This window comes from Corvus hawaiiensis, chromosome 1 (assembly GCF_020740725.1).
Source record: "Corvus hawaiiensis isolate bCorHaw1 chromosome 1, bCorHaw1.pri.cur, whole genome shotgun sequence".
Taxonomy (NCBI): domain Eukaryota; kingdom Metazoa; phylum Chordata; class Aves; order Passeriformes; family Corvidae; genus Corvus; species Corvus hawaiiensis.
The window spans coordinates 10,477,338-10,490,868 of record NC_063213.1 but is presented as its reverse complement, the minus strand read 5'-3'; the positions used below and the strand labels follow the sequence as shown (position 1 = coordinate 10,490,868).

At 38.7% G+C, this 13,531-nt stretch overlaps 1 protein-coding gene across 3 annotated transcripts in view; it reads left to right on the top strand.

Annotated features, from left to right (window-relative positions):
- Positions 1-13,531, top strand: part of LARP4B (La ribonucleoprotein 4B) — a 57,054-nt gene that overhangs the window by 22,605 nt on the left and 20,918 nt on the right. For 2 of the 3 annotated variants that reach the window (XM_048286340.1, XM_048286266.1), the window contains exons 1-5: positions 2,648-6,083; positions 8,019-8,166; positions 8,359-8,520; positions 10,643-10,724; positions 11,194-11,330. In XM_048286340.1, coding sequence (XP_048142297.1) covers positions 2,682-6,083; positions 8,019-8,166; positions 8,359-8,520; positions 10,643-10,724; positions 11,194-11,330 — 3,931 coding nt within the window. In that variant the 5' untranslated portion in view covers positions 2,648-2,681. Of the gene's footprint in view, positions 1-2,647; positions 6,084-8,018; positions 8,167-8,358; positions 8,521-10,642; positions 10,725-11,193; positions 11,331-13,531 lie in introns of those variants that run through there. The other variant, XM_048286428.1, reaches the window with a different exon arrangement.

Here is a 13,531-nt window from a genome sequence, read left to right as displayed (position 1 = left end):
AAGAGTAAAGGAAGTTAGATGTCAGTAGGTTGTAAGGACTGTTTTGATTTATGTTATTTTAACTTTAAATCTAGATTATGTTTTAAAACTTAGGCCTATAAGGCTATATCTGGGATAAACCCTTACTCCTTGGCAAAGAACAGATACATGGAGAAATAAAAGATGGATAAGTACACTCACGTTAATAAGCATGTTGACTTCTTGCCTTCTGCCTAGGTGTGTGAAGGACATAGGACTAAATGCCTATTAAAAAAAGCAATTGTTCGGGTTATGAAAGTGCTGCTTCAGAGCATTTTTGTTTCATGGAGACAGAAAACCTGTTTAGGCTTTGAGTAGATGAGAAATATACCAGAGCTAAAATATGCATGAATAAAGGGGAAAAAAAAACCAACCCAAAACCTACTCCCCAGCCAAGTTGGGCTCTGAAGTAGCAGAGCATGAACTCTGTTAAGTGCTTTTCAAGTTGGTGGCAGTGTTTAGCTTAGCCAGAAGGTGCCTCGGGTGATGTAGCATAACAAGAGTGGCATTTTCTGCTTAAATTCATGTTGCCTTTTTTTTTTTAAAGTTGTGATCTCAAAATAAATAGTATTGAGAAATTTGACTTAATGAATGTGCACTGTAACTGCTTAAAAATAGAAATTATCCCTGGAACCCTAAGATAAAAATAAAGGAACAAGTACAAAATGTGCCTTTGCACATGAGAAGGGTATGGGAAAACTGGAATAAGTTTCTGCTTGGGCAGAAACTGCTTCACCCCTTTTCTTCCCATTAGTTGATAGGAGAAGTGGTTGTTAAGGCACTGGAAAAGTGGACTTCGCTGTGGTCTGTCTCTTAAAGACACTTAGCTCCTCTCTAGAAAGCACGAGTTAGTAATGGTTAAAACACAAAGGGAAAAATCTTGCTATTTGTTCACCTGATAAGGGAGTTTTCTGAATAGTTGTGAACTTTTTAAGTATTATTGTGACTTTAAGCTGACATTAAAAACAGTTAAATTGTTTGCTCGTGGCATTTTTTCAAAAAAACTATTATAAGTAACTCCCTCCCCTTTTCCCTGTTCTCAGTTCCAGGGAATGCTAAAGAGAGGAGTGACTTGGCATAGTTTTCAGTCTGGATCCAAGCATGTTGAATAACTTTGTCCCATGGGAGAATTAAAAAAAATGCAGCAGATGGCAGCAATGATGCATCAGACTTCCTATCCTTAGGAACAGTGTAGCTGCAGGCACTTGGAGTCTTCCTGGGTTGGATAAGGGGTAGGGGGAGGGTAGTTTTCCTCTGATCTTAGTTTGCAATTTCGAAGCAGACTTGCTGAAGAGAGGATATACTTTTTAGCCAATTCAGCAGTGTTTTATGGTCAGAGTTAGTGGAATATTAGTTGCCATAAGGTACACAACCAATGAAAAATAGCACTGAGTTCAATGTTTGTCAGATGAAAGAACATTTGAAATAGAGTTTAAGGGTCTGTCTTGTCTTACACTCTTACATACTTTCAATATCTTTTAAGTAACAGAGCAGAGTGGTGCTGTAGTTGTACACTCTAAGCTCTCTGAAGTATGTGGTCCAAATTTGAAATAATAGCAATGAATTTGAGAGAAGGTCTGAGCAATATGAGGTAATGGAAAGGCAAAGAAGAAAAACTGTTTAGAGCAGAAAAAGATTGCTGGGTATTTTAAGCTTTTTTATTGGGCTTTTATTTTTGAAGAAACAGAACCACTTTTTATTAGCAACTACAAGAACTTACAGTAGTTGAAGTATTTCAATATGTAAATACATGTGTATAAAAATGGTTTAGTTGTTATAAGGTCAGAAGGAGTCTGTATATGTACAACAATGAAAACTATACTGAGGATGGACTTATGGAAGGAGTAGCATTCAGTGAAATTACTTTTTAAATATTTTTGAATTTTTAGTAAAAGTATACACAGTTTTCTTCTGAGGTTAAGTATGATTAATCCTGTCACAGTACCACGAGGTGCATAAATAATCTTGAGGCCCCCTTCAGTGCTGTAGGTCACTGAGGAATTATGTATTCTTTTTTTTTATGCAGATAACAAATTAAAAAAAAAAAGGCTTGGAACAGAATTAGCTTCTGATAACGTACAATGACTGCTCAATGGAATACATGAGGTCTTATCTATCTTTAGCTTGTTTTTCCTAAAGAAGTAATGGTGGTGTAAGTTCAGCTCTGGGGGAAGGCAGGAGAAGGAGAAAATGGTCCAAAATGTTTTTGATCTACATGTCAGATTTAAACATGTAAAGCCAGAATGCATTTATCCTTGTATGGAAGGTGGGAGTTGTATTAAGTATGAAGACCAGTAGTTTCTGGCACACGTGGGCGTTTTGAAAGATGTCATTTAAATATTTTAATTATTTGGATGAATAAAACTTTTTAGGAAATCAAACAATAGAATATCACAAGACACGGTAATACTCGTAAACTGACTCTAATCTCATTAGGAGCATTTGGTTTGAATATTACAGTGTATATGATGAAATACTGAAACATTGCTCAGCAGCTGGGATTTGGACTTTGAGTGGCAATGACATATGAACCCCTGCATGGTTTTAAAGTGTGCTATTTTTGGCAGTTGGGTGTTGGCTTGTCTCCTCAGTAGCCATAGAAAGTTAGTGTAAAGAGGAAGGTGATTTGCAATGAGAAGACCCTCTGACACTACTTACTAAACATGGGCTGCTGCTTCAGTAAAGAATTGAGTAACAGCACAAGTGAGGAGAAAACCAGCTTGTTACAAAAATCTGTGGACGAGGAAGCACCAAAGTCAAGGATAAGTAAAACTTTATCTTCAATTTTTGGAACTGTGGAAAGCCAGGATCTGCGTACAGTGGGAAGGACAGTTAATGGGGCAGCTGCAACAGTCGGCATTGAACGTGTTTGTAGCAATGATTGCGCAGTATCGGCTTCTAAATCTGGCTTTTGGGGTAGAAAAGCAAAATATTCATCATATAATGGCATGGGGAATGCTCCCCATGCCAGCCCTAGGAGAATGTATGGCAGACCTTTTAGCTTCTTTAATTCCTTTAGTCATCTCTTGAAAGTCTCTGGTACATACAGAAATCTGCAGAAAAGTGAAGAAAAGAAAGATAGGGTTATTAAAAAAAGAGCACCTACAAAATCTGATAGCAATGGTCAGCACATGAACAATATAGAAAATATTAATAGCAATATTAATGATGAAACTGTGGCTGCACAAGAGGATTGCTTGTTTGATCGTATTTCTAATTCACATGTACCAGACATTGTAGACAAAGGCTTACGGAGTGAAATTTCCTTAAATAGAAATTCTCTGGAGGATTATGCAGTTATGTGTGACCATTCAAGGCAAAATGGAACAACCGTAAATGTTGAAGACAGCAAGAGTGACAGCTTACAGAAAGTTTCGAGTTCATATAGAGAGATGTCTCCAACATTTTCCTGTCGTGATGTAGACAACAGTCAAAATGTGAAAGACAAAGAGTTTTACAGCATTTGTATTGTAGATGCCGAAGATCTGAAAGGGGATGAAGAGGTGCCAGCTACTGTGCATGAAGAGACTGCAGCAGACATAGATAACTCAGCTGTTACTGATGAAGGAATGTGCACCATGGCACAACCTCTAGACAGTGGGAAGGAATTTCCAATGCAGCAATTGGCACAAGTGGAAGCTAAGTTTAATTCACAGAAAGAACTGTTTGAGTATAAAAAAGAGGATAGATCAAACATGCAGAAAAAGGATACAAAGGAATATTGTAGCCTAGATATCCAATGTTCTTTTGATAACTTACTGACTGACAGGTGTCAGGTGCGTAGGTTAAATACTGACAGTACAGTAACAGATGTCTTAAGAGCAAAAGTGTCCAATGAAATCATCCCTGAGAATCAGCAAGATGAGGTGTATACCAGGGGTGGTGCTGTCAGTTGGAATGAATCACTGTATACAACTTGTGATTCTGTAAAGCCTGTGGATGCTGCTGGAGAGGACCAATACAGCCCTAACTCAGAAAAGGTGAAAAACAGTGATCGTATTTCCAGTGTATTGGTAAACACTGGGGTATGTCATTCAGAAAAAACTGAGGGAAGTAATCATTCTGATGTTGTGCCACTTAGTTTAAGTAGGCATCCCTCAAGTGTTGTGGAGCAAATAAATACTAAACAGGTGGTAGAGAACATAGGGGGTAACTTTAAATTATCAGTAGAGTTACATGAAATGGACAATGTAGAAAACCTTGCTGAAGAAGTCTGCTTTCTAGAGCCAGAAAGCGAAGTAAATTCAAATGTGGAAAAGAACACACTTGAAAGAACATATGGTGATAGCCAAATATTTGCACCAGACTCTAGTGAACATCACAGCAGTTTTGAAGTATCCTTGAAAGAGAGAGAGAAAAGCACAGGTACAATTTTGTATAACTGTGAAGCTTTGAACATGACTGAAATGCAGCTAAACTTGGAGGAAGGTTCTGATTTTCAAACTCCCAATAAGGGTTGCACTGAAATCAAGACATCATCTGAAGCTTCAAACCTCAGTGGCATGGAGGAAGATGTCTGTGTGAGTGCCACTGAACTGAAAGGTGACTTGCTTGAGGAAGCTGGTAACTTGAGCAGAACTAGATCAGGGGTAAGTGATGGCATTGTGACATCTCATGAACTACATAATCCAAGCACAGATGAAATGTTCCTAAAGGAAAATAGCCTAGAGTGTCAGGTTTCACAAGAGTCACCAAGGAATAAAGGTAAAGTATGCAAATACTCAAATTCAGATAACAAAACCAGTGTCTCTTCTGTGTCTGTGGAATGTGAGAATATGAATAAAATAGACATGACCTGTAGACAAGATGAACAACAGTATGTACGTTCCTTCCACACAGTGGAAAATCAATGGAGTGCAGAGACTGAGCCAGCCAAAATAGCTGGGCATGTAGTAGAATCTGTAAAACAGACAGAATTTGAAGGTCAGCTAAATGAGTCCATTGATAACAAGGCAGAAAATGTAAAACAGAATCTGGACGCTAACATTGTTGATTGTGATAAAGGCATCTTCAGTTGCAATAAGGGCTTGGCTGACAGTCAGGACGCTGGCTCTGACTCCACTGTACCTGCAGCCACGGACAGTTGTATGTACGAGAGCGTAAAATTAAAAGATGACGCTAAAAATCTGGAAGATACCAGTAAGCTCTTAAATAAAGACCATAACCTTTTGCCTTTATTGTGTCAAAATGCATGTTCTTATGAGCATGGTAAGCCAGCAGAAGAGTCTGAGTTGTGTGGCTGTGCCAGTCCAGAGCCAGAGGCTGGGAACACACAAGTTTCTGTTGGGCCTTTTACTGAAGAGAGATTAGAAACTCATGAAAAAAGTATGTATGATGTAAATGAATGTAATCATCAGCACAGTGAAGTAAACCAGTGTGTCAGCATCCACTCAAAGGAGAACCTCACTGGTTTTGGTTTATCAGCTGGGAATCTAGAACCTTTTACCGGGGGGAATTTGAAGCAGTTGGAAGCCAAGACTACTGAACTGAAAAACACCAGTTATATATTAAATACTGAGATGAATGGCTTTACCACAAGCTGGGAACAGATGCAGCCAGATCACAAGATTTTCTCAAACAAAGAGCTTGGAGTTTGTGTTGACCCAAAGCAGGTAGATAAATATGCTGCTACTCCTTCCTATGAAATACCCAGTGCCTCTCCTGGTGCAGCTGGATTTCAACAAGGCAGAGAGCAGTGCGTGTTAGATCTGATGGAAAATGGATCAAGTGACCAGGAGCACTCCTATGACCTGGACAGACAAAATCCCCACGTTGAAATGTGGTCACATTTCATCAATCTTCAGACTGGCAATGCTGATTGGAGACATCAGCAGCTTTCTGACACAGTTCCTTCTGGTAATGGTGAATATCTGGTGGGCTTTTTATGGAATAATGCAGTTTCTAGTGATACAATGAAGAATGACAGACTGTGTATAGTTAATGAAAACTTCCAGAATGAACCTGAAAGTTTAACAAGTGCTTCATATGCAATGGAAACATACCCATATCAGCTGATAGCACCAGAATATGGTGGTACTTGGGGATGGCACAATAAAGACGAACTTGTAAGTATTCTGCAGAAGTGATTTGCTCTTAAAGCTGAAGCTGTAAGTTTGACTAAGCCAAGTCAAACTGTGGTTTCATTAGTTAAATAGCTGTTATTTTGTCCAGAACCTGACGACTCCCTTTCCTTTGCAAAACTGAATGCTGTACAGAATGCAGAAGTTAAAAATTCTGCTGAATATTGATTTTTTTCATTCTGTTTACTTTGTGTGAAAGTTTAATTGTTGGCAAAGTAACTTGATTGCAGATTCTCAGTTCCAGCTGAACTTAAGATAAGCACTTCAGTGTGCAGAAGGGAAGCTTTCTACAAACTGTTCTTAGGGCTCTTTAACTTTGTATAGGAAGAAATGTTTGTGGATTTCCTGAAATTCTTGTTTGGTAGCAATTAGGAAATCTTTGGCTCATTTTTGGAGGTGAGTAGTGCTGTAGAAAGGAGTGGCTGCAGGAAAAGTGAGAGGAAAAAGCTAGGCTGGATCTTGGCTAGCTGGGCTAAGAAACAACCAAAGCTGTCTGGATACAATCCTGAGGATTGTGGACCCTGCTCAGGCAGGGAGGTTGGACTGGATGACCTCCACTGGTCCCCTCCAGCCTTACCCACTCTTATAAACCTGCTGCTCCTTTTCCTTCCCTGCTGAGCTTCCCTGATAGTGTTCCCCTCACCGGCTGTGTTGGAGCAGCTGCTGTGACCTTGCCCAGTACTTGCCCACAGTGTGGGCAGTGGATTGTACTCAAGGCTGTTTGCTGTCTCCTGCGGGAACTTTTTATTAAAAATGGAAACTGATGGATCTTGCTGTCATCTTTGAATCCTTACTATTCAAGAAATTACGTCAAACACTTCCACTTTTTGTAAGTCTTCTCTATCATTCAAGAGATCTGTTTAAGTCAAATTTTTTTAGGTTTTTTTTTTTCTGGGTATATTTCCTATGCACTGTGATAATAAGTATTTGAGTGTGTGTGTTTGAGAAGATTTAAAGCTTTGTGGGGTTTTGCAGTGCCTGTCTTTAAACACTGTAATGTTCCTAGCATCTGTAAATTCAGAAAGCAGATTTTTAACAAGTTTTTTTGTGTGTCTTATAATAAGCAATATTCTTTCCCAGTGTAATTATATTAAAACACCTCGAATATATTCTTGGTATGGAATAATTCAATGCATTTTGCTCAAATACTAGCAAAACAAGAGAGAACTGTCTCATGTTGCTATAAAAAAGTATTGTAGTAGATGTTTACACTGCAGAGAGCAGTCTCTCTGAAGCACAGATGTAACCATTTATATGATGGTTGTATATAACCATATATAATAATTAAATATGTACATTTTCAATTGAGGTTAAAGGAGATTGGTTTGAGATGATTTAACTGGATCTGGTTATTCATCCTTTTTGTTCTAATGTTCTGTTCCTCCTCTTAATGTAATGACAGGCTGTCATGCACATCTTACTGCTTTCAATTTTCCATAATGTTTCATTAAAATTGTTACATGTTTATATAATTTCAGAAAAATCCCAGTACTTTTGCATTTTCTTGATTTTTTTTCTTTTTTTTTTTTTTTTTTTTTTTAGTGTTGTTTTTCAGAAACAGATAAAATAGCAATATAATCAACATCAAGTAGACATGTATATTAGAGACCTGCCTGAACTCTAGGTCAAGTACAGGCTGAGTTAGCCTGTCAAAGGCAAAGAATGAAATGTTTGTTGTCATTTGCTCTGCTTGGATAGCCTTTTCTGGTGGTTCTTAATCAGGGCAGTGAATACTGTGCAGCATGATTCCGTTGTGTTTTTACCTGAAATGATTATGGGAATTCAGTTAATATATTCAGGTGTGAAAAAACATGACAGTACAATCTAGAGTCTGATACTGTTATTTGAAACTGTATGTATCTATGCACCAGATAGCTGCTGTGCATCCACACAAAATGCATAATCAATTTCTTTTTGCAGGAGTCAACCAAGGTTTCTGAGTTAAACCCCAATGCAAAGGTGTGGGGAAATCATATGTTACACTTGGAAGCAAGTGGTGCCACTGATGGTAGCGTGAGCAAAACGTGGGAAGAAATACCTGACCAGCCTCCAGATTCTTGTAAAGAAGGTATGAATAAGAGTTTCTAGCTGTTGCTCAAGCAGAAGGTAAAATACAGTGCAGCACTGTCTCAATTTTAATTTTCTGTTAAAAAATTTAAAGCAAGTATGTAAGCACCTTTATTTCAGATTTCGTTGTAACAGTAGTGTTACTGTGCTTAGAAAGAACGCTTTCTGAGTGTGTTTGTGGTCTGTGCTGCAGGACTGGATGCCAACGGCGATGGCGACAAAAAGCAGCAGAATGCGGTGCTGACAGAGCTGCCGGAGCCGTCCCCAGCTGTTCCAGGCTCAGAGCAGACGGATATGAACCCTTTGGCTCTCGATCATTCCGAGTATGAGTCTATGCATGAAACCACCCAGACAGGTAAGGAAAAGCTAAGAAGTGCTTGGACTTAGTTTAAAAACAAACTAAACACGTATTTCAAGTTGAACAGTGAGATCTAAAAGCACCAAAGAAGCCCCCCAAACCATACGACTTTTGTTGTTCAATATATGCATTCTTTAAAGAGACCCTAGGAAATCCTGTCTCTTTTGCAATCAAACTTAGACATGTTTGGAGACCGGTCTCCTCCTGGTTTAAGTCTTACAAGGTGCTGCATAGAATCAAACAATTGCATGTTTCTAGTTGGGTCAGGTACTGAGCTGAGATTCACATACAGTTTGTGTCTCAAGTAATAATGTTAATGTGTGGAAAGACCAGTTTTTACTTGAAATGCTGAAATAAGCAAGATTTTAGTCTTAACTTCTTTGCATTCTTATTTAATGAACTCCTTCCAGGATTTTTTTTCAGTGCAACTGTTAGTAGCTGTAGTCTATACCAGATGGTATGTTTTAAGAAGCTTCTGGAAACTAGCATAGAGATTCAGCCATGCTTACATTTCATTGAATGGGACAGAAGGTGTGCAAGATGCATGTGGGATTACTACTTGAACTGAGATGAGGGATGGGAAGGAGAAGAAAATGTGCTGGGTGTCTATTGAGATTCACGAGAGGTCTGTTCCTTATTCATTGTGCTTAGCTGATTTAGTAACATGTATTTAAAATTACCAGTATAGCAGCATCCAGAATAGCTGGAAATCAAGACAACTGAAATCCGACATAGTTGTGGCATCATCTTTGCTTATATTTAAAAATTGAAAGTTCTCTTTGACTCTTCTATTTAAGGGTACTGTTGGGGAATATTAAATAATAACTAGCTGGCAAATAGAACATTGTATTAATGACGTCTCACACTCTAGAAGGGAACAGTATTTTTCAGATTAATGTTGGAACTTGTCAGTGTGTCCTTTATGTGCCAAAAATAGTTAACTTTTAACACGAGTCCGATAGTGTTGTAAACAGCTGAACAGCAGGTTGGGTCTGTTCCACTTGAGGAATAGTGACACGTGGTCCCAAGTCTGAAATCTGATCTTCCATTTTTTAACAATTATTTTTAAAAATGCATATAATTTTGGTCCTTGCCAGGTTTTGGACAAGAAAGAAAGAGGAGACAGGGAAGGGAAATAGTGGTTAGAACATGATATATGTATTTCTCAGGTGTTTGTGTTCTCTTTGTCAGAATAGAACACAGAAAGGACAGCATGGTGGGAGAAAGTTAGAATTGCTTTAGGAAGAAGAAAGACTAAGAGCTGAATAAAAGGATGAAAGTTAGTGAAGGGAAGGGTATAGAGGGCAATACTTGGTGTGAAGTATTTTTGAAAAACTAATTTACATTTACATGCATACATATTTACATTAATAATGTGCTACTATATGTTTTATAAGTCTCTAAAAGCCACAAATCTTCTAATCTTTAAACACTTCTCCCACTGACACAATGAGTTTACCCTCTACTGACATTGGTATATTGTGTCTAAACTAAAAGGAACGTGAAGTTCATGTTTTCTATGTGATAATTTTTAAACTTCCACGTATAAGAAAGAAATTTATTTTGCCTTCTTAACCAAAAGATTGTAAATTTATTACATATCTGTTGTTAGTAGATTGGATATCTGCTGATATTCCATAACTACATTTTTTAAAAACTTCTCTGAATTAATTTGTTGGTCATTTAGAGTGAGGCCAGAAGTATGGAGTGCCTCCATTGCATTGTTCCCGTGCTGTATTAGTCAGCTGCATTAGTCAGGGTTTCGTCAGCTAGAAATCAGTTCATCTCCTGAGAAGGGAAGACAGATCTACAAGCTAAATCACTTCAGTATTTTACTTTTGAGATGTGCTTCTAGCTGTTCTTCTAAAAGTGCTTCTGTTTTTTATGTATTTGGAGAACAGAGGTTAACAATTAAATTCAGACATGGTTTCTCTTTTGTGTCTTAAAAAGTGTTGCCATGCAATTTCGGTGGTTGGTAACTAATACATTATGAACATGTATTGAATTTTAAAATTTGTTACTAGTTATGTAGTCAGTAATAGACATGATGGCTTGTTTAAAATAGATATTGTGTAATATAGCAAAACTACATTTTAATCTGAAGTATTTTAATTATTAGGTGGAAATGAACAGTTGCAGCCAGAAGGTCAGGAAGATTTACGAGAATTACTGAAAAAGACACTGGAATTCTGTTTATCTAGGTATGTATTTACCTAAATGTACCAAACTGAAGGATGACTAACAAGATCCAGTGCCTAACTTGGGATGTATGTTAATACATTTCTTAGTTGTTACTTAAAACTGAGTGGAAAGGATGAGAATTTGGGGAAAGTAACACAAGTAACACACAAATTTCAGAGCATTGTGTTGATGTACCTCTTAAAGCTTACCTGAAACCTCTATGCCTAGTGCATAAACTAGCAAATACATTGGTGTGAAGTGAGAGTAGTTACAAGCAATTGCAGATCAGGTGAATTTTTGTGATCTTTACTGGTCATAATAAAACTGTGTAACTTAAACCATTTAGCAAGCTTTTAGCAAGTGATTTTCATTAATTAGCAAAAATGCTGAGGGAATCTGCCTTCTATTATGGGATGAATTTTTATCTCAAATTTATTGGACAAAGTTAATCTGTGACATTTCCCTATTTATATTTTTTTCTCCCAACAGAGAAAATCTTGCCAGTGACATGTACCTTATATCACAGATGGACAGTGATCAGTATGTGCCAATAATGACAGTAGCAAACCTTGATCATGTCAAGAAACTCAGTACTGATATGGATTTGATTGTTGAAGTGCTGAGATGTAAGTAAAAGTTCCTCAGTGCTAGAAAGCATTTTGGTTGTTGGTGTAGAACTATTAATATGAATTTTTCTTCTCTTCCTTTCTTAATGTATTGCAGTAAAATGCCATTATTTTTCTGTAAAGCGTTAAGTAGCCCAAGCAGCTTAGACCATCACAGTTACAGCACTGTAGTTTTACCAAAGCTACTTTGCATTCCCGGTATTGAATAATGAGCTGTGCAAATAAGAATTAATGAGTTTAAATTGTGGGATGTGGTAGGACAACTCACATGGCTGGAGGATCACGATGGATGTCTGTAGACTGTTGTGTAAAGACAGGTGGGGAAAAACGGATGGAGGAGTCTCACTCTGTTAAGGAGAGCCTTGAATGTATAGAAATCAACTGCATCAGTCGTGGAAGCTCTACAGAGTGCCTGTGGGTCAAGATTAGGAGGGTTGTTTCAATGGGGATCTTACAGCAGGCATCTGCTACTGACCTAAACCAAGACAATAAGGCCACCAGAGCAATATTTGTGTCACTTCAGCAAGCTTTGGGTCAGCCAAACCTGGTACTTACAGTCAATTTCAATGGCTTAGATATTTGTTGGAAGAACAATACGGCAGCTCATGTCATCCATCAAGCTTCTGGAATGTGCAGAGGACTGTTTCCCCGTACAAGTGTTAGATGTGGCAGCCAGGAATCAGGCACTGCTGGACTCACTGCTCAGAAACTAAGAAAGCCTGCTTTGTAATATCTCAGTTAGTGGAAGCCTTGGCTGCAGGAATCACAGAACTGTGGAGTCTGGGGTTGTGCTGAGCACCCTGAGCGTTTCTAAGGTTTTCGATTTTGCAAGAGCAAACTTCAGCTTGCTCAGAGCACAGTTGGGAGGGATTCTGTGGGAAGTTTCCATGGAGGATAAAGGAGCTAACTATACTAGTGCTGGGAGTTCTCTCCTGGAAGTACAAAAACATTTCATCCCCGTTAAAGGTAAGGGAAGTAGGCGGATCAAGAGACACCCTTGGCTTAACTCTGCTTCTGAGTCTGCTCAAAACAAGAGAGAGGCATATGAGAGATGGAAAAGTGGATGAATACCTGGTGAGAGCTACAAGGACATTGCCAGGGTGTGCAGAGATGCACCTAAAAATGGAAAAGCTCAGCTCAGATTGAATTTGGCCAGAACTACAAGTTTTGTCAAAAACTAGAAGGGGTTCTTCAGATATGTAAATGATGAACAGAAACAGAAGGAAAATATTTGCCCTCTGTTAAATAGCACAATGATAGCAAACTGAGTGGGGAAGTGGATACTTCAGAAGGGAGATCCACCCTCCAGGAAGACCTGAATAAGCTTGAGGAGCGGACTAACAAGACCCCTATGAAGCTCCATAGAATAAGTGTAAGGTATTGCACCTTGGAAAACATAATTCAGGAGTACAGCACAGGCTGGGTTCTACCTGGCTAGGGAGCAGCTCTGTGGAAGGAGACCTGGACCAGACAACAGGATGCTGGGCTGCATCAATAAGAGCAGCAGAGGTAAAGGAGTCACTATTCCACTCAGAGCTTGTTAGGTCACACCTGGAATACTGTGTTAGTTTTGGTCCTGACTCCACAAAAAAGTTGTGGAGGAGAAGATTGCATCCAGAGAAGGGCCCCAGAGGTGATCAGAGGACTGGGAAGCCTGCTGTATGAGGAAAGGCCAAGAGAACTGGGTTTGTTCAGCCTTGGAAAAAAAAGGCTCCGGGCAGACCTTATGGCCATCTTGCAAGGAAGATGGAGACTCCCTTTATATAAAAAGTCACATGGTAGAGATGAGGGGTGATGGGTACAAGTTACTCCTGGAGAGATTCCAGTTGGACACAAGAGGAAAATTTTCCACAGAGAACAATCAGTCATTGGAATAATCTCCCCAGGGAAGTGGTGGATTCCCCAACACTGGATACTTGAAAGATTCAGCGGGACAGGGTGCTGGGCCATCCTGTCTAAACTGTGCTTTTTACCAGGAAAGGTTGCACCAAATTATCTTTGAGATCCAACCTGATATTCTGTTTCTTTGATTAAATTCTCAGAAGAGGCTACTGGACATTACCACTAAGGTAAGAAAAAAGCCCCAAACAACCATGACTCAATGTGTGCTTTAGAAGAAAACAAATGAATTGGGATTTTCTAGGCTGGAAAAGTGTGGATGTGATAAGGAAACATGTCTGCTTGGTTTCATATGTTTGAAA